Here is a 27121-nt window from a genome sequence, read left to right on the forward strand (position 1 = left end):
AGGCTGCTCTATAAGTCTCTTAAGTCAACTCCTTATGATCAGGCTGCTCTATAAGTCTCTTAGGTCAACTCCTTATTATCAGGCTGCTCTATAAGTCTCTTAAGTCAACTCCTTATTATCAGGCTGCTCTATAAGTCTCTTAGGTCAACTCCTTATGATCAGGCTGCTCTATAAGTCTCTTAAGTCAACTCCTTATTATCAGGCTGCTCTATAAGTCTCTTAAGTCAACTCCATATTATCAGGCTGCTCTATAAGTCTCTTAGGTCAACTCCTTATGATCAGGCTGCTCTATAAGTATCTTAAGTCAACGCCTTAGTATCAGGCTGCTCTATAAGTATCTTAGGTCAACTCCTTATTATCAGGCTGCTCTATAAGTCTCTTAAGTCAACTCCTTTTTATCAGGCTGCTCTATAAGTCTCTTAGGTCAACTCCTTATTAGCAGGCTGCTCTATAAGTCTCTTAGGCCAACTCCTTATGAGCAGGTTGCTCTATAAGTCTCTATAGTCAACTCCTTACGACCAGGCTGCTCTATATGTCTCTTAGGTCAACTCCTTATTATCAGGCTGCTCTATAAGTCTCTTAAGTCAACTCCATATTATCAGGCTGCTCTATAAGTCTCTTAGGTCAACTCCTTATGATGAGGCCGCTCTATAAGTATCTTAAGTCAACTCCTTAGTATCAGGCTGCTCTATAAGTATCTTAGGTCAACTTCTTATTATAAGGCTGCTCTATAAGTATCTTAAGTCAACTCCTTAGTATCAGGCTGCTCTATAAGTCTCTTAGGTCAACTCCTTAGTATCAGGCTGCTCTATAAGTATCTTAGGTCAACTCCTTATTATAAGGCTGCTCTATAAGTCTCTATAGTCAACTCCTTATGATCAGGCTGCTCTATAAGTCTCTTAGGTCAACTCCTTATTATCAGGCTGCTCTATAAGTCTCTTAGTTCAACTCCTTATGATCAGGCTGCTCTATAAGTCTCTATAGTCAACTCCTTATGATCAGGCTGCTCTATAAGTCTCTTAGGTCAACTCCTTATAATCAGGCTGCTCTATAAGTCTCTTAGGTCAACTCCTTATTATCAGACTGCTCTATACGTCTCTTAAGTCAACTCCTTATGATCAGGCTGCTCTATAAGTCTCTTAAGTCAACTCCTTATTATCAGGCTGCTCTATAAGTATCTTAGGTCAACTCCTTATTATCAGGCTGCTCTATAAGTCTCTATAGTCAACTCCTTATTATCAGGCTGCTCTATAAGTCTCTATAGTCAACTCCTTATTATCAGGCTGCTCTATAAGTCTCTTAGGTCAACTCCTTATTATCAGACTGCTCTATAAGTCTCTTAGGTCAACTCCTTATTATCAGGCTGCTCTATAAGTCTCTTAAGTCAACTCCTTATTATCAGGCTGCTCTATAAGTCTCTTAGGTCAACTCCTTATTATCAGGCTGCTCTATAAGTCTCTTAGGCCAACTCCTTATGAGCAGGCTGCTCTATAAGTCTCTTAAGTCAACTCCTTATGATCAGGCTGCTCTATAAGTCTCTTAAGTCAACTCCTTAGTATCAGGCTGCTCTATAAGTATCTTAGGTCAACTCCTTATGATCAGGCTGCTCTATAAGTCTCTATAGTCAACTCCTTATGATCAGGCTGCTCTATAAGTCTCTTAGGTCAACTCCTTATAATCAGGCTGCTCTATAAGTCTCTTAGGTCAACTCCTTATTATCAGACTGCTCTATAAGTCTCTTAAGTCAACTCCGTATGATCAGGCTGCTCTATAAGTCTCTTAAGTCAACTCCTTATTATCAGGCTGCTCTATAAGTCTCTTAAGTCAACTCCATATTATCAGGCTGCTCTATAAGTCTCTTAGGTCAAGTCCTTATGATCAGGCTGCTCTATAAGTATCTTAAGTCAACGCCTTAGTATCAGGCTGCTCTATATGTATCTTAGGTCAACTCCTTATTATCAGACTGCTCTATAAGTCTCTTAAGTCAACTCCTTATGACCAGGCTGCTCTATACGTCTCTTAGGTCAACTCCTTATTATCAGGCTGCTCTATAAGTCTCTTAAGTCAACTCCATATTATCAGGCTGCTCTATAAGTCTCTTAGGTCAACTCCTTATTATAAGGCTGCTCTATAAGTATCTTAAGTCAACTCCTTAGTATCAGGCTGCTCTATAAGTCTCTTAGGTCAACTCCTTAGTATCAGGCTGCTCTATAAGTATCTTAGGTCAACTCCTTATTATAAGGCTGCTCTATAAGTCTCTATAGTCAACTCCTTATGATCAGGCTGCTCTATAAGTCTCTTAGTTCAACTCCTTATGATCAGGCTGCTCTATAAGTCTCTATAGTCAACTCCTTATGATCAGGCTGCTCTATAAGTCTCTTAGGTCAACTCCTTATAATCAGGCTGCTCTATAAGTCTCTTAAGTCAACTCCTTATGATCAGGCTGCTCTATACGTCTCTTAAGTCAACTCCTTATTATCAGGCTGCTCTATAAGTATCTTAGGTCAACTCCTTATTATCAGGCTGCTCTATAAGTCTCTATAGTCAACTCCTTATTATCAGGCTGCTCTATAAGTCTCTATAGTCAACTCCTTATTATCAGGCTGCTCTATAAGTCTCTGAGGTCAACTCCTTATTATCAGGCTGCTCTATAAGTCTCTTTAGTCAACTCCTTATTATCAGGCTGCTCTATAAGTCTCTTAAGTCAACTCCTTATGATCAGGCTGCTCTATACGTCTCTTAAGTCAACTCCTTATTATCAGGCTGCTCTATAAGTATCTTAGGTCAACTCCTTATTATCAGGCTGCTCTATAAGTCTCTATAGTCAACTCCTTATTATCAGGCTGCTCTATAAGTCTCTATAGTCAACTCCTTATTATCAGGCTGCTCTATAAGTATCTTAGGTCAACTCCTTATTATCAGGCTGCTCTATAAGTCTCTTAAGTCAACTCCCTATGATCAGGCTGCTCTATAAGTCTCTTAGGTCAACTCCTTATTATCAGGCTGCTCTATAAGTCTCTTAAGTCAACTCCTTATTATCAGGTTGCTCTATAAGTCTCTTAGGTCAACTCCTTATGATCAGGCTGCTCTATAAGTCTCTTAGGTCAACTCCTTATTATCAGACTGCTCTATAAGTCTCTTATGTCAACTCCTTATGATCAGGCTGCTCTATAAGTCTCTTAAGTCAACTCCTTATTATCAGGCTGCTCTAATAAGTCATTTAGGTCCCTCCAGAATGCTGCAGCTCGTGTACTCACTAGAATTAAGAAAAGAGGTCACATGACATCTATTGTTCATCTGGTCACATGACATCTAGTGTTCATCTGTTTGTGAGTTTGTGATTTTGGGCTACGGCTAAAGTAAACTGAATTGAATTCAATGAATCGTTTTCTTACCTTCATAAGTATAGACACAACTCGTAACCCTGGGCTAAACTTTAATAAATGACTGGTCCATGAAATGACTTATGCTGTGTCAGAAACTATTTTCAATATTAGTGTGATCCCACAGTATTTGTGACGACATCACAGTCAATCTTTTGTTATGGTTGTGATTAAGACCCTTAAGGACAGAAAGTATATGCTTTGCTTCTGAATTTGGTTTTATGAATATTTTATTCATCAAAAACACTCGGAACACAAAGTTTCAGATTTCATGTCAATTTACATCATAATGAGCCGAAAGACACGGATAAACAGTCAAGTTTGAATCCTAGTTTAGGGTTCAGGTTAGCTGGACTAGGGTTAGATGGGCTAGTGTTAGGGTTAGATCAACTAGGGTTCGATGGACTAGGGTTAGAGGGTCTAGGGTTAGATGGACTAGGGTTAGATGGACTAGGGTTCGCTGGACTAGGGTTAGATGGACTAGGGTTAGATGGACTAGGGTTAGATGGGTTAGGGTTAGATGGGTTAGGGTTAGATGGACTAGGGTTCGCTGGACTAGGGTTAGATGGACTAGGGTTAGGGTTAGATGGGCTAGTGTTAGGGTTAGATGGACTAGGGTTAGATGGGTTAGGGTTAGATGGACTAGGGTTCGCTGGACTAGGGTTAGATGGACTAGGGTTAGGGTTAGATGGGCTAGTGTTAGGGTTAGATGGACTAGGGTTAGATGGACTAGGGTTAGATGGACTAGGGTCAGATGGGTTAGGGTTAGATGGACTAGGGTTCGCTGGACTAGGGTTAGATGGACTAGGGTAATGGTTAGGTGGACTAGGGTTAGGGTTAGATGGGAACAGAGTTTGTATTAGTGTCAATGAATGTAGATCAAGTTGAATGAGATTTATTAAAGTGCTTCAGTGGAAGTTTATTGTTGGTACTAAGTATGTTGTGTTAGTTTAATGATGGTATCAATAAAGGTTTGTGAGTATTAAAGTATTACAGCCCGTTGTTAATCCCATGGCGTCCAATCAAACCTTCTGTATGAAACTCTCATGTGAACATATCCGTGTTAGCATGGTTAACCCCATGTTGACTAGCGGAGCGTCACAGTGCGCCATGAAGGAATGAGAAGGTTCTGAGATTACTTCACTTTCAATTCATTCAAATGTCACATTTTATAATTCATGTTGAGACATAATAGAAAAAACATTAAATTCAAACACCAAATATTTTTCACACAAATTAAATTATGAAATGTTTCTTAAAAAGGAAAGAGAATACGTATTTAGTAGTTTGCACGTTTACATTTCAGATGTCAGTCAGCTGATGAATCAAAGTTTACGCTCTGTTGCTCATTGGTGTTCAATCCTGTGTGGAAAATAAAGTCTGCCATCATTTCAAGAAATGAAATAAAACTGCTGTTTGTCATCTGATTTACAAAATGGATCCAAGTGAACAGACAAGGAACAGAAACATAGACAGGTAGACAGACAGGTAGACACACAGGTAGACAGACAGACAGGTAGACACACAGGTAGACAGACAGACAGGTAGACACACATGTAGACAGACAGACAGGTAGACACACAGGTAAACAGACAGACAGACAGGTAGACACACAGGTAAACAGACAGACAGGTAGACACACAGGTAAACAGACAGACAGGTAGACACACAGGTAGACAGACAGACAGGTAGACACACAGGTAGACAGACAGACAGACAGGTAGACACACAGGTAAACAGACAGACAGGTAGACACACAGGTAGACAGACAGACAGGTAGACACACAGGTAGACAGACAGACAGGTAGACACACAGGTAGACACACAGGTAGACAGACAGGTAGACACAGGTAGACACACAGGTAGACAGACAGACGGGTAGACACACAGGTAAACAGACAGACAGGCAGACACACAGGTAAACAGACAGGTAGACACACAGGTAGACAGTAGAGAGACAGGTAGACACACAGGTAGACACACAGGTAGACACACAGGTAAACAGACAGACAGGTAGACACACAGGTAAACAGACAGACAGGTAGACACACAGGTAAACAGACAGACAGGTAGACACACAGGTAGACAGACAGACAGGTAGACACACAGGTAGACAGACAGGTAGACAGACAGGTAGACACACAGGTAAACAGACAGGTAGACACACAGGTAGACAGACAGGTGTCATACCTGGCTGAGGGCCGGGTGATGTGGCTCATACAGGTGATGCTGTGTTGTCCCACCTGGTGAAGGAACTCCTGAAGTAGACGCTGAACGACCAAGTTTACAAGGCAGCTTCGCTTCTGCAGATCAGATTCACTTAGGGTTAGGCGTATCAAAGTCAGGCTTATCAGAGTCAGGATTATCAGAGTCAGGATTATCAGAGTCAGAGTTATCAGAGTCAGGGTTATCAGAGTCAGAGTTATAAGAGTCAGGGTTATTAAAGTCAGGATTATCAGAGTCAGAGTTATCAGAGTCAGGGTTATCAGAGTCAGGATTATCAGTCAGGATTATCAGAGTCAGGGTTATCAGAGTCAGGGTTATCAGAGTCAGGCTTATCAGAGTCAGGCTTATCAGAGTCAGGCTTATCAGAGTCAGGGATATCAGAGTCAGAGTTATCAGAGTCAGGGTTATCAGAGTCAGACTGATCAGAGTCAGGGTTATCAGAGTCAGGCTTATCAGAGTCAGGGATATCAGAGTCAGAGTTATCAGAGTCAGGGATATCAGAGTCAGAGTTATCCGAGTCAGAGTTATCCGAGTCAGAGTTATCCGAGTCAGGGATATCAGAGTCAGAGTTATCCGAGTCAGAGTTATCAGAGTCAGGGTTATCAGAGTCAGGCTTATCAGAGTCAGGATTATCAGAGTCAGGGATATCAGAGTCAGTTATCAGAGTCAGAGTTATCAGAGTCAGGGTTATCAGAGTCAGGCTTATCAGAGTCAGGGTTATCAGAGTCAGAGTTATCAGAGTCAGGGATATCAGAGTCAGAGTTATCAGAGTCAGAGTTATCAGAGTCAAGATTATCAGAGTCAGGGTTATCAGAGTCAGAGTTATAAGAGTCAGGGTTATTAAAGTCAGGATTATCAGTCATGGTTATCAGAGTCAGGATTATCAGAGTCAGGATTATCAGAGTCAGGGTTATCAGAGTCAATATTATCAGAGTCAGGGTTATCAGAGTCAGGCTTATCAGAGTTAGAAAAATAATCAGTGAAACTTCTGATTTCAGAGGGAAAAAGCCTTTCTGAAGATGTTGGATAACCTGACCTCCTGTTACCATCTTCACATTTAAACCTGACCTCCTGTTATCATCTTCACATTTAAACCTGACCTCCTGTTATCATCTTCACATTTAAACCTGACCTCTTGTTATCATCTTCACTTTTAAACCTGACCTCCTGTTATCATCTTCACATTTAAACCTGACCTCCTGTTATCATCTTCACATTTAAACCTGACCTCCTGTTATCATCTTCACTTTTAAACCTGACCTCCTGTTATCATCTTCACATTTAAACCTGACCTCCTGTTATCATCTTCACATTTAAACCTGACCTCCTCCTCCTCCTCCTCCTCCTCCTCCTCCTCCTCCTCCTCCTCCTCCTCCAGACAGCATCATGGTGGGGCTGACCGATGACCTCCCCATCCTGCTTGAGACTGGACTGGACTGCCCGTCTCGGTTTCTACTGCCGTGTCTAGGCAGAGACCTGGAGTCCCCTAGAGACACAAAGAGACGGAGGTCAGAGAAGGGAACAGAAAGTCAGTGATTGGTCCAAGAAGACCACCAGAACCAGCAGAACTTGATCATGAAGACACGAGGACAAGTGAGACAAAGAGACATTAGGAACCATGTCGGCCTCTCAAATGTATGTTGCTGAAAGAAGTAGCAACACTAAGCTGTAGCTTTTGAATATTCTTGTAACATTATATTTGAAGTTATAGTTCACATGAAGTCAAGAATCTCTCTTCCACCTTCATCTTTCAAAACTGCTGTTTTAAATAATAACGTGTTTTCCCAGTTAAAGTCTGTACGTCAATTATTAAAGTCACATTGTGTACATTCTCTATTTTTATTATTATTATTATTGTTATTAATAATATTATTAATAATATTATTATTATTGGCATTATTATTATTATTTACTAATTCACTTAAATAAACTAAAAATAGATACTTTTGAGAAGATGCTGGTCAGATTAGTATATCATTTACTTTCTAAGAAGGTAAAATGCTGAAACTGATTACAGACAAAATATTTAGAAATCCTTATTTTGGATTAATACACGGCATAAAGCTAAATGATTGCTGCGGTTAATTATTCTAAATTCACAGTTTTAAATGGTGTTTCATGCCATGTGGGGATGTCCAGTGCCCCAGAGGAAGATAACATCTGTGGAGGATCAAAGACCTGAAGGACATTTGCCTTTCTCTGCTGGCGTCTTGTTAATTCTTGGCCATATGCCAGAGTATTTGCACAAGGCACCACACCTGCCCGTGTGTTTCGGGAGCGTTAGCTTTGTTAATAATGAACACTGTCTGCCAGGTAGCTGGGCAGTCGGCGTAGGAGGGTATTCCAGATGTCCCTCTCCTCAGCAAAGCTTTCCAGCTCTTTGTGTGGAACTCCGAGGCCACAGAGGTATCTATCCCCTCCAGCTTCTTAGGGTCATGGCCTCGAACCAGTCAGATGTGCCCAGAAAAGCTTTTAAAAGGAGGCGACCAGGAGGCATCCCCATCAGAGGACCTTGGGACCTGAAGGATCAGCGTCTCCCCTCTTGATGTCTGGACCCCTTCACCCTATCTCTAGGGTCAAGCCTAGACTCCCGTGGTCTCTTTCTTTTGGCCACTACACAAAGTCCACGACCATAGCTTAGGGTCTGAAAAAAGATGGAGTGGTAAATCGATGATGTCGTACAGATGTTGAACACATAACTCTTACCTTCAGCCTCCCTGATCCTCTTGAGCCTGGCTTCATCACCTGTTTAATATGAAACTGATTTTAAAGATGCTGTAGTTCTGCAGTAGAGCTGATAAGTATTTACCTCCGCTCCCTCGGCTCTTCCTGTCTGCCGTCACTTTCTTCATCACCTGTCTACCCGAGGTAAACAGGTTGTTGAGTTCATCCAATGGGCTCGTGGGTGTCCGTGACCTCATCGACACATTCTGCATGGAGCCATGGGTGGAGGAGGAGTTACTAAGTTTAACCCCACCCTCCCTGGCCCTGTGTGAAGATGAGGAAGAGGAAGAGCGGGGCATACTTCCTCCTGCCATCAGAGCGTCATATGGCGGAGGTCTCTTCAGACTCAGAGGAGTCAGGGAGCGACCCATGCTGACAGGAGAAGGACATGCTGATTGGCTGCGGGGGTAAGCATGGCCACTGTTGGCAGAGCCAGAGGACTTGTAGAGGTTGGAGGGGAGAGGCGGAGCTGATGAGCGGCCAGAGAAGGTGATGGTGTGTGTGGAGGCCAGGTCCCGGTCTCGGTCCTGGTCCCGGTCCTTGCGGTGGTGGGTGGAGCCCTGAGGATGTTCGACACCACCTGACTTGCTGTAAGAGGCATTGTCCATCATGGACAGTTGTGTGACCTCTAAAGGGGTCAGCGGGGACTCGTCAGAATTGGGAGAGCACTGAGCGGGGAGGGGGGGGAAGACGAGCAGCGGCGGGCGGTGCGTCAGGAGGTTGGGGAACGGTGGAGGGATGTCGCAGAGAGAGCCACGGGACATCCAGGCTTCAGGGTCCATCACGGTGGACTGAGCATCCTGCAGGAAGTCCTCCGTCATGGGGTACTTCATCTCCTCGTACACCGACTCGCTCTGCTCATCCTCCACGGTCTCTGGACCTTGGAGCTCTCGCAGGATGTTGCCCACCATCTCGATGTAGACCGGTTCCTCGTCGTCCGTGTCTCTCGATGCCGGACTTTGACTCTGGGATGAAGATTTATCCCATCGCAAGGAAGACTTCTTGTTGCCGTGGTTATGGATGTAAGATTCATCGAAGGACGTGCTGAGCTGAGTGTTTGGGTTCCTCTTGGGTTTGGGTGGAGGCATCTTCTTGTCCTCAGTGTAGAACTGGCTCTGAGCTGCAGACACACAGGGAGATGGAGACCAGAAGGTTCTTCAAGCTTCTTCAGGTACAAAAGAGAAACTTTCTTCAATATGGGACTTTTTAAACCTGATTGATTTTAACAGGTTTCTGGTCTAACCTTCAGGTTTCTGGTCTAACCAGCAGGTTTACGGTCTAACCAGCATGTGTCAGGTGTTCTCACCTTCAGCCTGCTCCGAAGTGTCTTTGGTCTCTTGAGTGTCCGTCTTGATGGTTCCGGAGCCTCCGTTCACAGTCTCAGAACTGCTGCTCAGTTTAGTGTTGGGGTCTCTCCGTGGTTTGGGCGGGGGTTGTTTACGGTTGGGATTGGAGTCGTCATCTCCGCCCACCGAGTGGAGGGACTGGGATCGAATGCTGAAACCCCGACTGGGGGGCGGTAGACGGTCCTGTGGCACCGGCATCGTCATAGAACCCATTCTGAAATGTTTTCCAGCCCCATCTGTTGCCATGGCTACATCTTCACCAATCCTGGATGGACCAGTGGAGAGAAAGCCATTGTGGATCATCAACCAATCACAGAACACCCAATAGGACAGGGTTCATACATTGAGATTCAACAAGGTCCAGACAGAGAACATCATCAGTCCAGACCACATTAGGGTCCCAGTGGATTTTTTCCAACATATATCGAAGTAAGTTTTTTAACGTATGTATGTCGTCAATAACTGACTGAAAAATAAAGAAAGTTAAATAAAATAATATCTCAACACTATTTATTAACATTTTTCCAATTTACCATGATAAATTCTAAATAATGCATACTCATAAATGTTTTTCTCTAATTTCAAGTAGAATATGGGCGGCAGAAGTTATTACCTAACAGAAAGCTGATGAGACATGTTGATCATAAATAAACTAATTCCACCTGAAGCTTTCAGTTCAGCTGTGCTCTTGGACAATGTGTTGTCATGTTGTTCGATTTGAGTATTTGATGTTGTCTCAGAGTTCTTCAGACAAAGGGCCTGAACACCAGCTGTCACGTCCCTTCATTGGCTACCCATCGATGTCACATGTCTCTCCGCTCTTAGAATACAAGAAGCTCAAATGGAGGCTTTCTTCTTTTTTTAAAGGTGTCCGCTCACCTTGCCAGGCATGTTCTCACTGGACACGTCCTCGCCGTTCTCATCTGTGGTCTGAACTCCTCTGATTGGAGGGTGATTTCTTGAGTTCGACCTTTTGGTCCAACCATTTTCTTAATTCCAGGTGTTTCATTTCACTGCATTTAGCAGCACTTGGTGAACTTGTATTTGTGACCGCTGAGGCCATCATCTGTTATCCTTACTTCCACTTCAACCCCAAGCACCTCCACTTCTGTTTCTACAGGAATCTTGTTTGGACTGCTTTGATGTTGTCCTGATTTTCCATAGAAACAAACTCATTCATGGTCAAATTTACTAATGATGTATTCTGACTGTCATGTTTTATCTCTGTATAAACATGTTCTCTCTTCTCTAAATGTATTGGTCAAGTGCATGAAACAACATTGTCGCTACATTCCGCAGTGTTCACATTTGGTGTTCTTTGTTACCTCTTGATGGCTTCTTCCTGACGTCTCTTCTTCTGGTGTTTTTCCTGAAGGTATGTCCAGTTATTCTGGTTGCGAATGCGATCGCTCTCTCTGGCGATGTCAGAGGCGTTTTGGATCACCAGGCTGTCGTACGTTCGCAGACTGCTGTCCTCCACGTACTGAAAAAACCTCCTGAAGGAAGACGCCTCCTCCTGTGACCTCATGGCTCTCCCCAAGACCTGAGGGGGATCAGAAAGGAGCAGATCTCTGTAGAGAACTGACCTGAAGAACTAAATGGAAGATGTAACAGTATGCAAACAATAGATTTAAATGACATTAAAAGGACAATGTAACTATTTGTTGAGTTAATGTATACTGTCGACAACAGAGATCATGGGCTCAACCATCCCATAGAGTTGTGGAAGGCTGTCGTCTGTGTTGGTGGAGGTGGTGGTGGTGGTGTTGGTGGTGGTGTTGGTGGAGGTGTTGGTGGTGGTGTAGGTGGTGGTGTTTGTGGAGGTGGTGGTGTTGGTGGTGGAGGTGGTGGTGTTTGTGGAGGTGTTGGTGGTGGTGTTGGTGGAGGTGGTGGTGTTTGTGGAGGTGTTGGTGGTGGTGTTTGTGGAGGTGGTGGTGTTGGTGGAGGTGGTGGTGGAGGTGGTGGATGTGGTGGTGTTTGTGGAGGTGGTGGTGTTGGTGGTGGTGTTTGTGGAGGTGGAGTTGTTGGTGGTGGTGTTGGTGGAGGTATTTGTGGAGGTGGAGGTGTTGGTGGTGGTGTTTGTGGAGGTGGTGGTGTTGGTGGTGGTGTTGGTGGAGGTGGTGGTGTTGGTGGTGGTGTTGGTGGAGGTGTTGGTGGAGGTGGTGGTGTTTGTGGAGGTGGTGGTGTTGGTGGTGGTGTTGGTGGAGGTGTTGGTGGAGGTGGTGGGGGTCATTTGTGCTTGGTAGTGATGTAAGTTGCTGTATGGTGTAATGAGAGAACAGGGAGATGGGCTGTGTCTACTACCGGACACTTTACGAAGGACACTGCAACACAGTGCACTGACATCTGTCGTGCACTGTGTGGCTGATAAGTCTGTATCAAATGGAACACTTACGTTCACCACTTGGCGGAGTGACGTACGCAAATCTGCATACGATACCCGCGAACCTTAAACTGACAAAATGAAGCACCTCTTGCCATCTTGTTGTCCCTTGTTTACCTTTCTCCACCCCATGTGGAAACTGCGATACCTCCACAATCACGGCAGGAGCCTCCGTGGTCGACCGCTTGTGCTACCGGAGCATCTCGTCCTCCATTGTTTTAGAAATAAAATGAAAAGCTGGCGAAAGGGCTCCTCCTCTTCCGCTACGTCGCCAAGATGGCGCCCGTTTAGGGCCAGGAGTGTCCCTCGTTTACTCTGCATGTTTTGCCCGTTTGCAGTGCGCCATCCGGGTACTTTCAGTGCTCTGGATGCTGCTGGTTGTCAGTGTGGCGCCCGAAGCACTGAAAGACAAGCTCCAAGGGCTCAAGTGTCCGGGAGGAGACACAGTCTTGGTGTCTGTAGCTCGTATCCAGCTGTTCTTCTGGCTCGGTGCCAACGTGTTGCTGAGCTTCAGAAGGAGGAGGAGCCTCAGACAGCTGCTTTGGCTTTGAGCTGCGAGTGTCAGAGAAGCTTCACCCCTCTTTCAGAGGACATCGCAGTTCAGGATGCCTTCAGTAGTCTCTCTCTCTCTCTCTCTGTCTGTCTCTCTCTCTCTCCCTCTGTCTCTCTCTCTCTCCTCCTCTCCTCCCTCTCTCTCTCTCTCTCTCTCTCTCTCAGTTCACGCTGAGCGTCAGAGCGACAGGGTGTGTGTGTGAGAGCTGCGGAGCGTTGTCTGTGTGTTTCTCTCTTTTCTATTCTTTCATAGTTGTTTGTATTTAGTTTATGTGGTGTAATAGTTGGGTTTCACAGTAGTTTAATTTGTTTGGTGGTTATTTGGGTTTTTCTCTGGGTGTCTTCCCGCTGCCGGTGCCTCACCGGGCTCGGTGCGTGGCGGAAATGTTTGCCCCGGTTCCCCCCCCGCTGCTCACGAGGAGACACGGCATGAAGATCTCCGGTGACTCCTCGTGCAGCGTGGAGGAATTGGCCCGAGCAGTCGGGAAGAAGGTCGGGTTCAGCAGCGTGAAGTCCGCCGCCAAGATGAACGGCTCGGTCGTGATCTTCCTGGATCAGGTGGGGAAGGTGAGCCGAGTGGTAGAGGAGGGTCTCTCGGTGGGAGATTTGTTTGTGCAGGTGTTTCCGCTGGATCAGCCGCCCACCAGAGTCCTCGTGTCGAACGTCCCTCCGCTCATCTCCGATGAGTTTCTCAGCAGAGAGCTCTCCCGGCACGGAAAGCTGGTCTCCCCGATCAGAGTGATCCCATCGGGGTTCAGGGAGAGCGAGATGAAGCACATCATGAGTTACCGTAGATCGGTTTATATGATACTCAACGACCGGAGCGCGGAGTTAAACCTGCGCTTCAGCGTCCGAGTAGATGATTTCAACTATAACGTCTACGCGTCTTCATCGGCGATGAAGTGCTTTCATTGCGGGGAGGAGGGACACACCGCGAGGGTCTGCTCGAAGCACGGCGACCCGGCGCCAGCTGGTCCAGGCGGCTCGGGTCCGTCCGGCGTGCCGCGTCGCGCTACACCAGTTTGGGACGAGGCAGGTGCGGCGGCTGCCGCAGCTGCGGCAGCGGGGCTTGCGACCGCGCCGTCTCTGAGAGGAGACGATGCCGGAGCGCCGGCTGGCGCTGCGGCGGCAGCACCGCCGGTTCCAGCGGAGAGCGCGGCGAGCGGCGTCAATACTGCTGTACCTGACGCACATGTGGTGGGTATGAATGAGGGAGTGAGTGATGTGGGCGATGGTGGCGATGGGGGCAAGGGTGGTGAGGGTGGGGATGAGGGTGGGGAGGCTGGACAGGGCAGTGAGAGGCAGGCTGTGGGTGGTGATGGTGGTGACGGGTTTAAAGCTGCCAAGAGCAGTGAGAGGGAGGAGGTGGGTGAGGTGGGAAAGGATGAGAAGGAAAAGGAGGAAGGAAAAAAAGGAAAAAAATATAATAATAATAAGAAAAACAAAAAAAATGGGGGTGATTGTGGCAAGGGTGGTGGTGAGGGTGGAGATGGTGGCAAGGGTGGGGAAACTGCCCAGAGCAGTGGGGGGGAGGCTGTGGGTGAGGTGAGAAGTGATGAGGATGAAGAAAAAGGAGGGGAAAATAAGAAAAACAAAATAAATGTTGCTGATGGGGCTACGGCTGGCAAGGGTGATGGTAAAGGTGGTGAAATCACCCAGAGCAGTGGGGGGGAGGCTGTGGTTGGTGTAGAAAGTAATGACAAAAGAGAAAAAGAGGAAGAAAAAGGAAGGAAGGACAAAGAAAATGCTGGGGGGAAGCCCATGGAGGTGGTAGGACAGGTGGGTGGAGTCGAAGGGGCGGAGGAAGAAGGTGTCGGTGAGGAGGGGGCGGAGCAGGTGGAGATGGACGAGGAGGAAGCAGGGGGGCAGAAAGAGGCCCCAAAAAGAAAGAAGAGTGGCCAGAGCGCCGGCAGCGAGGCCAAAGCTAGCAGGGTGGAGGTGAGGAGGAGGAGTCAAGGGGCGAGGCCGGAGGAGGACAGCAGTGACGAGGAGGGGTCAGAGGACAGCTACTCTCCTCTGTTTTTAACAAACAGTCAGACTCAAAAGCTGTATACGGCAGATGAAATCAGGCTGTTTTTATATAAAACGAAAAACAAGAAAAAGGTAGAGGTCAGAGATCACTTCCCTGACCTCGTGGCCTTTGAGCACTCCTGCCGCTATCACATGGCGAAGAAGAAATTAGATATGCAGGAGGTTTTTAGAATAAGAAAGATTTTATCCAAAGTAAAGGAGTGCATCCAGCAGGGGGAGGTGGAGAGCTCCAATGTGTGTTTTAATTGATTTGTTGTTTTAAAGTTTTATTTGTTTTTTAAACTCTTTTCTTTTAATGAACACATTCAGAGTCGGAGTTTTAAACGTAAATGGAGCGAGGGACAGTAAGAAGAGAACATCTATTTCTGAATTTAATAAGATGAAAGCCAACGATGTTCTCTTCTTACAAGAGACGCACAGCGACAGCACCAACGAGGCGGACTGGAGGAGGGAGTGGGGGGGGAAGTCCTCCTGAGCCACAACACCAACCTCAGCGGAGGAGTGGGCTTCCTCTTCTCCAGGGCCTTCAGCCCGCGGTCACTGGAGGTCAAACACATCGTGGAGGGGAGGCTGTTCTTTGTGAAAGCACGGTTCGACCTTTTTAACGTGGTTTTTATAAATGTCTATGCTCCAACAACCGGGACAGAGAGGAAGCTGTTTTTATCCTAAATTAATGATGTTTTAAATGACTGTGCCTCGGAGGATTTTTTATTCTTGGGGGGGGATTTTAACTGCACAGAGGATGATTTTAAAGACAGAAACCACACAGAGCTTCATCCAGCTTCACAGCAGGTGCTGAGGAGGCTGGTCCATTCTCACGGCCTGGTGGACGTGTGGAGAAGGATGCATCCGGACTGCCGACAGTACACATGGTCCCACGTTAGGGAGGGAAGGATCTCCTCAGCCAGGTTAGACCGTATTTATGTTTTTAAGCACCATTTTAATATTTTTAAAATGTGCAGCATTGTTCCGGCTGGTTTTACTGATCACTCTTTGGTTTTATGTCATGTTTTTATTAGGAACCTTTTACCCAGGAGCGCATATTGGCATTTTAACACAGTTTTAACTTTCGATAGGAATTTTAGAGAGGTGTTGTTTTATTTTTGGGGCATTTTTAGGCTGAGGAAGAGTGATTTTAATAATCTTAGGCAGTGGTGGGACCGTGGTAAGGTAGAAATTAAGCTCCTTTGTCAGCAGCACACTTTCAACGTCACTAGAGACGTCACCAGATCTATGAAGGACCTGGAGACTGAGATAGTGGACCTAGAAAGTTTAAGCGAGTCCACAGGAGATCGAGGACATATTGAAGTCCTCAAAAGTAAAAAGGCGGCTCTCGCCGACCTGTTCGAAGTTAAAGTACAAGGCGCACTGGTCAGGTCCCGATTCCAGATCATCGCGGAGATGGACACTCCCTCTAGCTTCTTCTTCGGCCTGGAGAAGAGGAGTGGGCAGGGGCGAGTGATCCACTCACTGCTGACGGACGAGGGCAGCGGTTGTGGAGCCAAGCCAGATCCGGAAGCGAGCGGTGGGGTTTTACTCCTCCCTTTATGCCACTGAGTATAGGGAGGAGGGAGAGTCGACGGAGGGGCTCTGTGGGGAGCTGCCTCAGGTCTCCGAGGAGACTAATGAGGAGCTTGACAGACCCATAACCCCCCAAGAGCTGAAAGCTGCCCTGCTGGGAATGCAGGGAGGGCGCGCTCCCGGTATCGACGGCCTCCCCGCTGAATTTTACAAGAAATACTGGGATGTCCTCGGAGGGGACATCCTAGACGTCTTCAACGAGAGTCTGGCCTCTGGTTCCATGCCGATGTCCTGCCGGAGGGCAGTGCTAACGCTACTGCCAAAAAAAGGAAACCCGCAGGACATCGGTAACTGGCGCCCTGTGTCTCTGCTGTGTGTGGATTACAAGCTTCTGTCCAGGGTCCTCGCCTCCAGGCTGAGGGGAGCTATGGAGCAGGTCCTCCATCGGGACCAGACCTACTGTGTGCCCGGCAGGTCCATGGTGGACAACGTCCACCTCATTCGGGACGTTTTGGAGATCTCCAGCTCGTTGGGTATGGATACTGGTCTGATTTCTCTAGATCAGGAAAAGGCTTTTGACCGCGTTGAACACGGCTTCCTCTGGAAAGTTCTGGGGAAGTTTGGGTTCAGCGCTGGCTTCATAGCTAAGATCAAGGTGTTGTACAGTAATGTTGAGAGTGTGCTGAAGATAAACGGCAGGCTATGTGCTCCTTTTAGAGTGGGTAGAGGGGTCCGCAGGGCTGTGCTCTGTCCGGGATGCTCACGCACTCTCCTCAACCCTCCTCATTAAAATACGCTCTAGCCTACATGGTTTGGTTTTACCTGGTTTTAGTAGGAGAATGATTTTATCGGCATATGCCGACGACGTTGTTGTTTTTATTAAGAATCAAAGTGATGTGAACCTTTTAAATCAAATTGTACAGGATTTTAGCACGGCATCATCAGCGAGGGTGAACTGGAAGAAAAGCGAAGCCCTCGCTGTGGGGGAGTGGGGTGGCGACCTCCCGGTTCTTCCACAAAAGCTCATATGGAAGAAGGACGGTTTTAAATATTTAGGGATTTACCTCGGAGGAAAGAACATGGTCCAGAAGAACTGGGAGGGCGTCACAGAGAAGATAGAGGGGAAACTTTCCAAGTGGAAGTGGCTGCTCCCCCAGATGTCTTTTAAAGGTAGAGTACTGGTTTTAAACAATCTTATTGCATCCCAACTGTGGCACAGGTTGACCGTTTTAGACCCTCCCTCGGGCTTCCTAGCCAACATACAAAGGAAAATGGTGGATTTTTTTGGGGAGGGTCTACACTGGGTGCCACAGGGGGTGCTGTTTTTAGCCAGAGAGGAGGGCGGACAGGGCCTTGTCCACCTGGCCAGCCGGACGGCCACTTTTAGATTACAGTTAGTTCAGAAGTTTTTAACGAGTCCGGGGTTTTTAGTGTGGCGAGACGTGGCCAGCTGCATCCTCAGACGTGCTGACAACCTGGGGCTGGATACTGCTCTGTTTTTAATAGACTCCAGCATTTTAAAGTTAAGTGGGCTGCCTCCTTTTTATCAGGATGTTTTTAAGTCGTGGGCCCTTTTTAAGCACGGAAGGTGCCCACAGTCTGACTCTCTGTTCTGGTTGTTGAGAGAACCTTTAATTTATAATGCAAAACTGGACATTAGCAGCAGCGTCACCCCTGGACTAACGGGGGCGCTGCTGCGAACAAAGACTCTTTGCCTGCAGCAGTTGGTGGATGCAGTGGAGCCGACGCTGAGCGACCCCCCGGCCCTGGGCTCCCTGCTGGGGCTGCATTCCGACCGGGTGGCGAGGAGGCTCCTGGAGATGTGGAGGCAGAGGCTGACCGGGTTGGAGAGGAGCCTCCTCAACGACTACAGCCAGCAGAGAACAGAGCCGGACCCTGCAGACCCCTTCCCAGACATCTCCCTCAGCCCGGGGCTAGGGGGACTCACCGGCCCCCTGCTAAGGACAACCCACCCAGAAAACTGCACACTGAACAAAGCAGACAAGAAGACTTTGTATTTTAACCTCGTGAAGAGCACCAACAGGTCCGGACTGTGCAACAGACCGCCCACTGTGGTCAGAGAGACTTGGGCATGGAGGCCCTGGCCCGCAGTGGGGGGTCCTATACAAGCCTCCCCTGAAGAAAAGGACCGCTGACCTCCAGTGGCGGATTTTACACGGTGCTGTCGCGTCCAACGCTTTTATTTCGGTAATTAATCCCGCTGTCCTGAGCCAGTGCCCCTTCTGTGACCTCCGGGAGACTATTTACCATGTTTTTAATGAGTGCAAGAGACTTTTGAGTTTCTTCGCTCTTTTAACATTGGTTTTTAGTCTTTTTAATGTGGCTTTTACAGAAAAGGTTTTTATCATGGGAGCTGCCTACAAAAAGACGGAAAAAGAAAAATGGCAGCTCCTTAATTTTTTATCCGGCGAAGCCAAAATGGCCATATATTTGACAAGGAAGTCCCGGGTGGAAAACAGAGAGGGGCAGGAAGCCAGGGCAGTGTGGCTCTGTAACATCAGAGCCAGACTCTGGCTGGAGTTCAGTTTTTACAAACACATTGGAGACCTGGATGCTTTTAAACAACGCTGGTGTTTTAAAGACATTGTTTGTTCTGTGGTGGAGGAGGAGCTGGTGTTTGCACCACTTTTTATTCGGTAAAACATGTTTTTCTGTTTTTTTAATGTTTTTGTTTTTGTTTGTTTGCTTCTATTTTAAACAACCTGATTTTTTAAAACACTTCATTTGTTAAAGAAACATAATGGTTAAAAAAATGTAAATAAAGTGTTTAAAAAAAAAAAAAAAAAATCTCTCTCGCTCTGTCTCTCTCTCTCTCCCTCTCCCTCTCTCTCTCTCTCTGTCTATCTCTCTCTCCCCCTCTCTCTCCCTCTCTCTCCCTCTCCCTCTCTCTCCCTCTCTCTCTCTGTCTGTCTCTCTCTCGCTCTGTCTCTCTCTCTATCTCTCTCTCTCTCTCTCTCTCTCTCTCTCTCTCTCTCTCTCTGTCTATCTCTCTCTCTCTTTCTCTCTCTGTCTCTCTCTCTCTCTGTCTATCTCTCTCTCCCTCTCTCTCTCCCTCTCTCTCTCTCTCTCTCCCCTCCCCCATCTCGCCGTCTCTCAGTATCCTTCTAAAAATGGATCAGGGAGTCAGCTGGTGGTAACCTAGCAACAGCAGCATCTCCCAGAGGAGGATGATGTAATGCTTCCTGTCTTCGGTTGAGGAAGAGGAGAGGAGAATTAAATGAGAAGAAGGGGAGATTAGGAAAAGAGGAAGAGGGGGAGGATCCAGGAGTCGGATAAGGTGATAGCAAAGATAGTGGGTGGTTGTTCGGTGTTGAGGGGGACGAGGGGGGGGGGGGGGTCTCCTCCAGCAGGTGAGGTGTTCAGGCTAACCGCGTCAGAGTGACTTCGATGTCCAGCGCCGTGGCCGACGGCTCACCGGGTCCTGGGACCGGGTCCAATCAACACCAAGCCAGTTCGTCTCAATAGTTTCTGTTTTGGGGTCCTGGTTGACACCTGCTCCAGGTGTCCAGTTCAGGTTTAGCAGAGACCCCCCCCCAAACAATTTAAACTATGTTCTATTATATTTTATATTCTGTATAACAGTTTTAATTCCCTATATTTGGTCATTTTATCACAACTACCTACTTACTGAGTACACAGTCCCTACTGAGTGAGTACACACTACCTACTTACTGAGTACACACTACCTACTGAGTGAGTACACACAACCTACTTACTGAGTACACAGTCCCTACTGAGTGAGTACACACTACCTACTTACTGAGTACACAGTCCCTACTGAGTGAGTACACACTACCTACTTACTGAGTACACAGTCCCTACTGAGTGAGTACACACTACCTGCTTACTGAGTACACAGTCCCTACTGAGTGAGTACACACTACCTACTTACTGAGTACACAGTCCCTACTGAGTGAGTACACACTACCTACTTACTGAGTACACAGTCCCTACTGAGTGAGTACACACTACCTACTTACTGAGTACACAGTCCCTACTGAGTGAGTACACACTACCTACTTACTGAGTACACAGTCCCTACTGAGTGCTGTATGGAGACGGTGTCCTTGGCCTAAGAACAGCTGATGTAGGGTTAGGGTAGCTGGGGTCAGCCGAGTCATCCGCAGCACACTCTCTCGTCTGGTGTCTGGTTAAAAGTAGTCAGTGAGGAGTCAGCAGTAGAGTATATCAATATATCAGTTCATCAATATATATATAGAATAGAATATACACTTTTATTAATCCCCAAGGGGAAATTAGTTCTCTGCATTTAACCCATCCTTAGTTATTAAGGAGCAGTGGGCTGCGGTGAAGCGCCCGGGAAGCAACTGGGGGTTCAGTGCCTTGCTCAAGGACACTTCGACTTGCAACTAATGGGGAGAGCGGGGATCGAACCCACAACCCTGCGGTTGCAGGACGGCCCTCTTACCCCACTGAGCTAAAGCCGCCCTCAATATATATATATACATGAACACTTTATATTTCTTACCATACGTAGAATAATGTATATCCATCCAGTCAAGCGTAATATATATATATATTAATATTGATATAGAAATATATATATATATAAATATTTATATACATTATTATACTTTTTTAAATTGTTCTTTTCTACTGATACACAATGAACTGATGTCCCCACTGTGGTCTATGAAGAGATGATCTTATCTTTATTTATCTTACGGCAGTATAACAAATAAAAGACTTTTTTAGAAAGTGTGAGCTGCCACAATGAGGGGTCCTTGAGCACGCAGCCATCAGTGAGCTCCAGAAATGTTATTATATATATTATATTACTTTGGTGCAGCAGCACCAGATCAGTTGTGGACATATTCTAGGATTATTTAAAACATTTCAAGTGCATTCATCATCTTTGTCTTTCTTATTTCAGAGCTGATGGACAGGTTTTTCAAAATAAGAGTCTGATTTTAATTTTTAACTTCGTTCTGAGGCCCGATCCAAGATGGTGGCAGCGTTGATGAGATGCTACCATTTGTGATTTCATGGTGTGAAATAGAAACAGGGTGTGAAGGCGCCCAATGTGACTTCATTGATCCTGTTGACAAGAAATACTGACGACAAATAGATGGACATTGTTTCCCAACGATAGACGACGTTTGGAAAGACCACCCAGACCCAAACGGACGAAGACAAGCAAAAGAACAGAATGAGCGGCTGGAGCCGAGGAGGAGGGAGAAGGCTCACATGCCTTCTTCCCTGTCTCCTACAGTGGGCCCCTCAATGTCTTCTTTACTGTCACATTTACGGACTCTTACAGTGTCTCCTTCTTCCTCACCTTCAGCGTCTCCTTCTTCCTTCCTCCAGTCCCCGTGCAGAAACAAAGATGGATAGATTTCTGCAGCTCCACGAGGACTCGCTGCGATTCCTGTTCATGTGAGCATTAATCCACATCCACGCTTCAACACCTCCTACCTTCCTCCCCTCGGTCCTCCCGGCTCACACACACACCCTTCAGCTGCACAGACACGCAACACGCATCCCGGTCGACAGTCGCCTTAAGAAATGAGAGGCTGAAACCAAGGCAACCTGACAGCATCCTAACCCTGCTGACTCCTCCCACTACTCCTGAGAGAGAGAGAGAGGGAGAGAAAGAGGGGGAGAGGGGGTTAGGTCTGTGGGTGGTACTGTGAAGCCGTCAATGCACTGACCATCAAACAAACAGGGGCACTCGAGAAAGGCAAATAATTAACAATAGATAAATATAAGTGTGCATGAAAAGATTAAATGATATATAAATAAATAAGTATCTACAATCGAAAATGAAAGCAGACTGTACTAGTCCTTTTCGTTTAGCCCGTGAGGGTCTATGGTTCCCAGTCTGTGGATCCATCTCCTCTCTGGGCTGGAGTCCACCGCCTGTTGCCCTCCAGGCCCACTCTGAAGGTCGTGTGAGCCGTGGAGTTCAAAACGTGCATATAGGACGCTGGTGCCACTCCCCCTCCTGCTCAGGTACAGATGCTGCTCCTCGGCTGCAGTGGGTTCCCCGTCTCCCCACATGTAGTTTGTGGCTCCTGACAGTGTCGATGACATTGGAAGCTGTCAGTAGCAGGATCGGCTCCACATTAAAAAGGATTCTGTTCATGTTTCATGTACAGAATTGTTATATACGGAATAAGGAATTCAATCATTTAGAGTAAATAATATTACTTTTGTTGTTCTGAAGGTCGTAGAGATTTCGGATGGTCTCCGCCTCCCCCAAGTCATCCATTGCGCTTCCAATGACACCATCCCAGAGTCTGTGGGATCTCGGGAAAGTCCTTCCCGTTCTTGTGGGTTAGGGTTAGGGGGTTAGGGGGTTCGGTTAGGCGGGGTTTTGGCCCCTGGCCGTACCCAACGCTCAGTCACTCATCCCTCACCTCTTAACAAGGCCGGCAGCATCCCTGAAACAAAATGTGCTGGTGATGATCTATGGTCCTCACTGCCATCTAGTGGTGCATGACATACATCACACCGAAAAGATGACAGTATTGCATTCTGACACATGATCCTTCTCTCTGTCCTGTGTGTTAATGATGAGTTCAGAGCTGCTTGAAGACATCGGAGGTCGGGCCGTCCTGGTCTGGGGTTCTGCGCCGACGAGGTCCGGTTAGGGTTAGGTTAGGTATATGAATATACTCATGAATCTCCCCGTGTTCGGGGAAGGGCCAGACAGGCTTTTTATCACCCAATTGGAACGAGTTGAATGAGTAGATGGCACAATGTCACCTCAATGACATTGTATTTCCAGACAGGACTCATTCGGCTGACATTTGGGTGACTTTTGATCCAAACATGCCAGAGCTTAGCTCTCTTTTTGGGGTGATAGCCCTGGTCCCCCCGGTCCCGAATATCTGGTTCTGGTTCCGGTACCCCCCAGGGATGACCCCGAAACAGGCGAATTCGAAATAAAGGTCCCAGATTCTGGGTCTCTTTTTGAGGTGAAAGCCCTTGACCACCCGGTCCCGAATATGTGGTTGTTTTCTCGGTACCCCCTCGGGATCATCCCGCAAAAGGCGTTTGAATGTGGCTCTCTATCGCCATCGTGTGACAGACCTTTATAAGGCTATAACTCCTCGAGAAAACGTCCGATTGACCCCAAATTTGGTATGCATGGTCCGGGTGGCTAGACGCTCATGACCCATGGGTCACTGATTTTTTAAAATGGGGTAATTTCGAAATAAAGGTCCCAGAGATTCGGTCTCTTTTTGGGGTGAAAGCCCAGGTCCCCCCGCTCCCAAATATTCAATTCAGTTTTCAATTCAGTTTATTTGTATAGCCCAATTTCACAAATTACAAATTTGTCTCGGAGTGCTTTACAATCTGTACACATAGACATCCCTGCCCCAAAACCTCACATCGGACCAGGAAAAACTCCCAAATAACCCTTCAGGGGGGAAAAAAGGGAAGAAACCTGCAGGAGAGCAACAGAGGAGGATCCCTCTCCAGGATGGACAGATGCAATAGATGTAATGTGTACAGAAGGACAGATTTAGAGTTTAAATACATTCAATGAATATGACAGAGTGTATGAATAGTTCATAGTAGGCATATTCCACGATGGAGACCTCCACGATCCATCAGGCAGATGGCGGTGGGGAGGAGGAGTGGGCGGAGTCTCAACAGTGGGCGGAGTCTCAACAGGACAGTGGCGCAGTCAGGAGAAGGAATTCCACGACCCAGACGATCCATCAGGCAGATAGGATCTATGCCGTCTCATAGGGTCCGATGACCCCATGAGACTTGAAGTCACAAGGACTCCGGGGAGAAAGCAGAGTTAGTAAGGTGTGATTGAGAGATGAAAATTCATCCTTAAGGAGAGAAAAAAGAGGAGATAGGTACTCAGTGCATCCTAAAACGTCCCCCGGCAGCAAAAGCCTATAGCAGCATATCAAGGGGCTGGACCAGGTGAACCTGATTCAGCCCTAACTATAAGCTCTGTCAAAGAGGAAGGTCTTAAGTCTACTCTTAAACGAGGTGACTGTGTCTGCCTCCCGGACTGAAATTGGAAGCTGGTTCCATAAAAGAGGAGCTTGATAACTAAAGGCTTTGGCTCCCATTCTACTTTTTAAGACTCTAGGAACTACAAGTAGTCCCGGATTTAGTGAGCGTAGCTCTCTAGTGGGGCAATATGGTACTACAAGCTCCTTAAGATATGATGGAGCATCACCAATCAAGGCTTTGTAGGTTAAGAGAAGAATTTTAAAAGTGATTCTTGATTTTACTGGGAGCCAGTGCAGAGCAGCTAGTGCAGGAGTGATGTGATCTCTTTTCTTAGTTTTAGTGAGAACACGAGCTGCAGCATTCTGGATCAACTGGAGGGACCTAAGAGATTTATTAGAGCAGCCTGATAATAAGGAGTTGCAGTAATCCAGTCTCAAGTAACGAGCGTGAACCAATTTTTCTGCATCTTTTTGAGACAAGATGTGCCTGATTTTGAAATATTACGTAGATGAAAGAATGCAGTCCTTGAGATTTGCTTTACGTGGGAGTTAAAGGACAAGTCCCGATCAAAGATAACGCCAAGATTCTTTACAGTGGTGTTGGATGCCAGGGCAATGCCGTCTACAGAATCCACATCACCAGATAATTGATCTCTGAGGTGCTCAGGGCCGATTAAAATTACTTCGGTTTTGTCTGAGTTTAACATCAAGAAGTTGCAGGTCATCCATGTTTTTATGTATTTAAGACATGCTTGAATTTTACAGAGTTGGTTGCTCTCCTCTGGTTTTATCGATAAATATAGTTGAGTATCATCTGCATAACAATGAAAGTTTATGGAGTGTTTCCTGATAATATTGCCCAAAGGAAGCATGTATAAGGTAAATAAAATTGGTCGAAGCACAGAACCTTGTGGAACTCCGTGATTATCGTTAGTGGTTATCGAGGCGTCATCGTTTACAAATACAAACTGAGATCGATCTGATAAATAGGATTTAAACCAAATTAGTGCCGTGCCTGAAATGCCAATCGACTGCTCCAGTCTCTGTAACAGGATGTCATGGTCAATGGTGTCGAATGCAGCACTAAGGTCTAACAAGACCAGGACAGAGAGGAGTGCTTTATCTGCTGCCATTAAGAGGTCATTTGTAATTTTCACCAGTGCCGTCTCGGTGATTCTCTTCCAGGTAGCCCCCAGGGATCACCCCGAAAAGGGCGTTTGAATGCGGCTCTCTATCGCCTCCAAGGTGTGGAAGATTCAAGAGATTCAAGATGTTTTATTTGTCACATACACACACAGGGTGTGCAGTGAAATGAAAGTGGCAATGCTCAGCAGGAATGTGCAAGGGCAACAAGTACACACTATTTACAAATAAAAAACAACACAATATTTACAGTAAGTGTGTGTGTGTGTGTGTGTGTGTGTGTGCCTAAGAGGGGCAGTTGTGTGGGTCTATGTGGGGGTCCTGGTGAGGTCGGAGTTCACAATCCTGATGGCCTGAGGAAAGAAACTCCGTCTCAGTCTCTCTGTTCTTGCAGCGTGACTACGGAGGCGCCTGCCTGACCGCAGCAGCTGAAACAGTCTGTTGTTGGGGTGGTGAGGATCCTTCATGATCCTGCCGGCTCTGGTTCTGCACCTCCTGGTGTACAAGTCCTGCAGGGTGGAGAGTGTAGTTCCAATAGTGCGCTCAGCCGAACGCACTACTCTCTGCAGAGCCTTCCTGTCCTGAGCGGAGCAGTTGCCAAACCAGGCTGTGATGCTTCCTGTCAGGACGCTCTCTACAGCTCCAGAGTAGAAGGACTGAAGGATCCTCTGGGAAACTTTAAATTTCCTCAGCTGCCTGAGGTGGTAGAGGCGCTGCCTTGCCTTTCTCACCAGAGTGTCTGTGTTTGTTGACCATGTCAGATCCTCGGTGATGTGGACTCCCAGGTATTTATACCGCTCACCCTCTCCACAGTAGTCCCGTTAATCCCCAGTGGTGAGTCGTCCTCTGTTGTTGTACCTTCCTAAAGTCCACAATCAGCTCCTTAGTTTTGGTGACATTCATGATGAGGCTGTTGTCCTGGCACCAGAGTGACAGATCAGCAACTTCCTCCAGGTAGGCCTTCTCGTCGTTGTCGGAGATCAGGCCCACCACCACTGTGTCATCCGCAAACTTGATGATGGTGTTGGAGCTGAACCTGGCCACACAGTCATGTGTGTACAGAGAGTACAGTAGGGGGCTGAGGACGCAACCCTGGGGGGATCCTGTGTTCAGGGTGAGGGATTTGGAGGTGTGTCTGCCCACCCTGACCACCTGTGGCCTGGCGGTCAGGAAGTCCAGGATCCAAGCACACAGGGGGGTGTTCAGTCCCAGCTCAATCAGCTTGCCGGCCAGTCTGGAGGGGACTATGGTGTTGAAAGCTGAACTATAATCAATGAACAGTAGTCTCACATAGCCCCCCCTCTGGCTGTCCAGATGAGAGAGTGTGGTGTGCAGTACCTGGGAGACAGCATCATCCGTGGATCTGTTTGGGCGATAAGCAAACTGCAGCGGGTCCATGGAGGAAGGGAGGAAGGCGCAGATGTAGTCCTTTATCAGCCTCTCAAAGCATTTCATGACCACCGAGGTGAGGCCACCGGTCGGTAGTCATTCATACATGCTGGAGAAGCATTCTTGGGCACAGGGACAATAGTGGATCTCTTGAAGCAGGCGGGGACCACGGACTCAGCCAGGGAGAGGTTGAATATTGTGGTGAACACTGGAGCTAGCTGGTTAGCACAGGTCTTCAGTACTCGCCCAGATATGCCATCTGGACCTGCAGCTTTCCTGGTGTTCACCCTCAACAGAGCCCTCCTCACACTGTGCTCGGTCACAGAGAGTGTGTGTTCATCCCCAGCGGTAGAACTCACCTCGGCTACGCTTAACGGTGTTGTTGTTAGCGGCGAGCTAGCGCTGTTGTTGCTAGCCTCAAACCGTGCATAAAATGAGTTCAGGTCGTCCGCTAGGGAT

The 27121-nt window shown here is 47.0% G+C and overlaps 1 protein-coding gene across 1 annotated transcript; it reads right to left on the reverse strand.

The window, feature by feature from the left end:
- Positions 1-5567: 5567 nt before the first annotated feature.
- Positions 5568-11207, reverse strand: nyap2a (neuronal tyrosine-phosphorylated phosphoinositide-3-kinase adaptor 2a). Its single transcript, XM_056441018.1, has 5 exons — positions 11005-11207; positions 9640-9944; positions 8419-9453; positions 6972-7095; positions 5568-5688 (listed from the first exon to the last, which is right to left on the reverse strand). Exons 1-5 carry the CDS (start codon positions 11205-11207, stop codon positions 5568-5570), a joined length of 1788 nt encoding a protein of 595 aa, XP_056296993.1.
- Positions 11208-27121: the final 15914 nt, after the last annotated feature.

Source organism: Pseudoliparis swirei, chromosome 20 (genome assembly GCF_029220125.1).
Source record: "Pseudoliparis swirei isolate HS2019 ecotype Mariana Trench chromosome 20, NWPU_hadal_v1, whole genome shotgun sequence".
Taxonomy (NCBI): Eukaryota; Metazoa; Chordata; class Actinopteri; order Perciformes; family Liparidae; genus Pseudoliparis; species Pseudoliparis swirei.

Bases quoted from the DNA above. Each gene is read 5' to 3' on its own strand.
- nyap2a (XM_056441018.1), bottom strand. From the start codon at position 11,207: ATGAGGTCACAGGAGGAGGCGTCTTCCTTCAGGAGGTTTTTTCAGTAC. The intron at 9,454-9,639 runs GTGAGAACACCT...GTGTGTCTGCAG, and splicing joins CACTTCGGAGCAGGCTGAAG to CTCAGAGCCAGTTCTACACT. The intron at 5,689-6,971 runs AGGAGGAGGAGG...AATCTGATCTGC, and splicing joins CTGTCTGGAGGAGGAGGAGG to AGAAGCGAAGCTGCCTTGTA.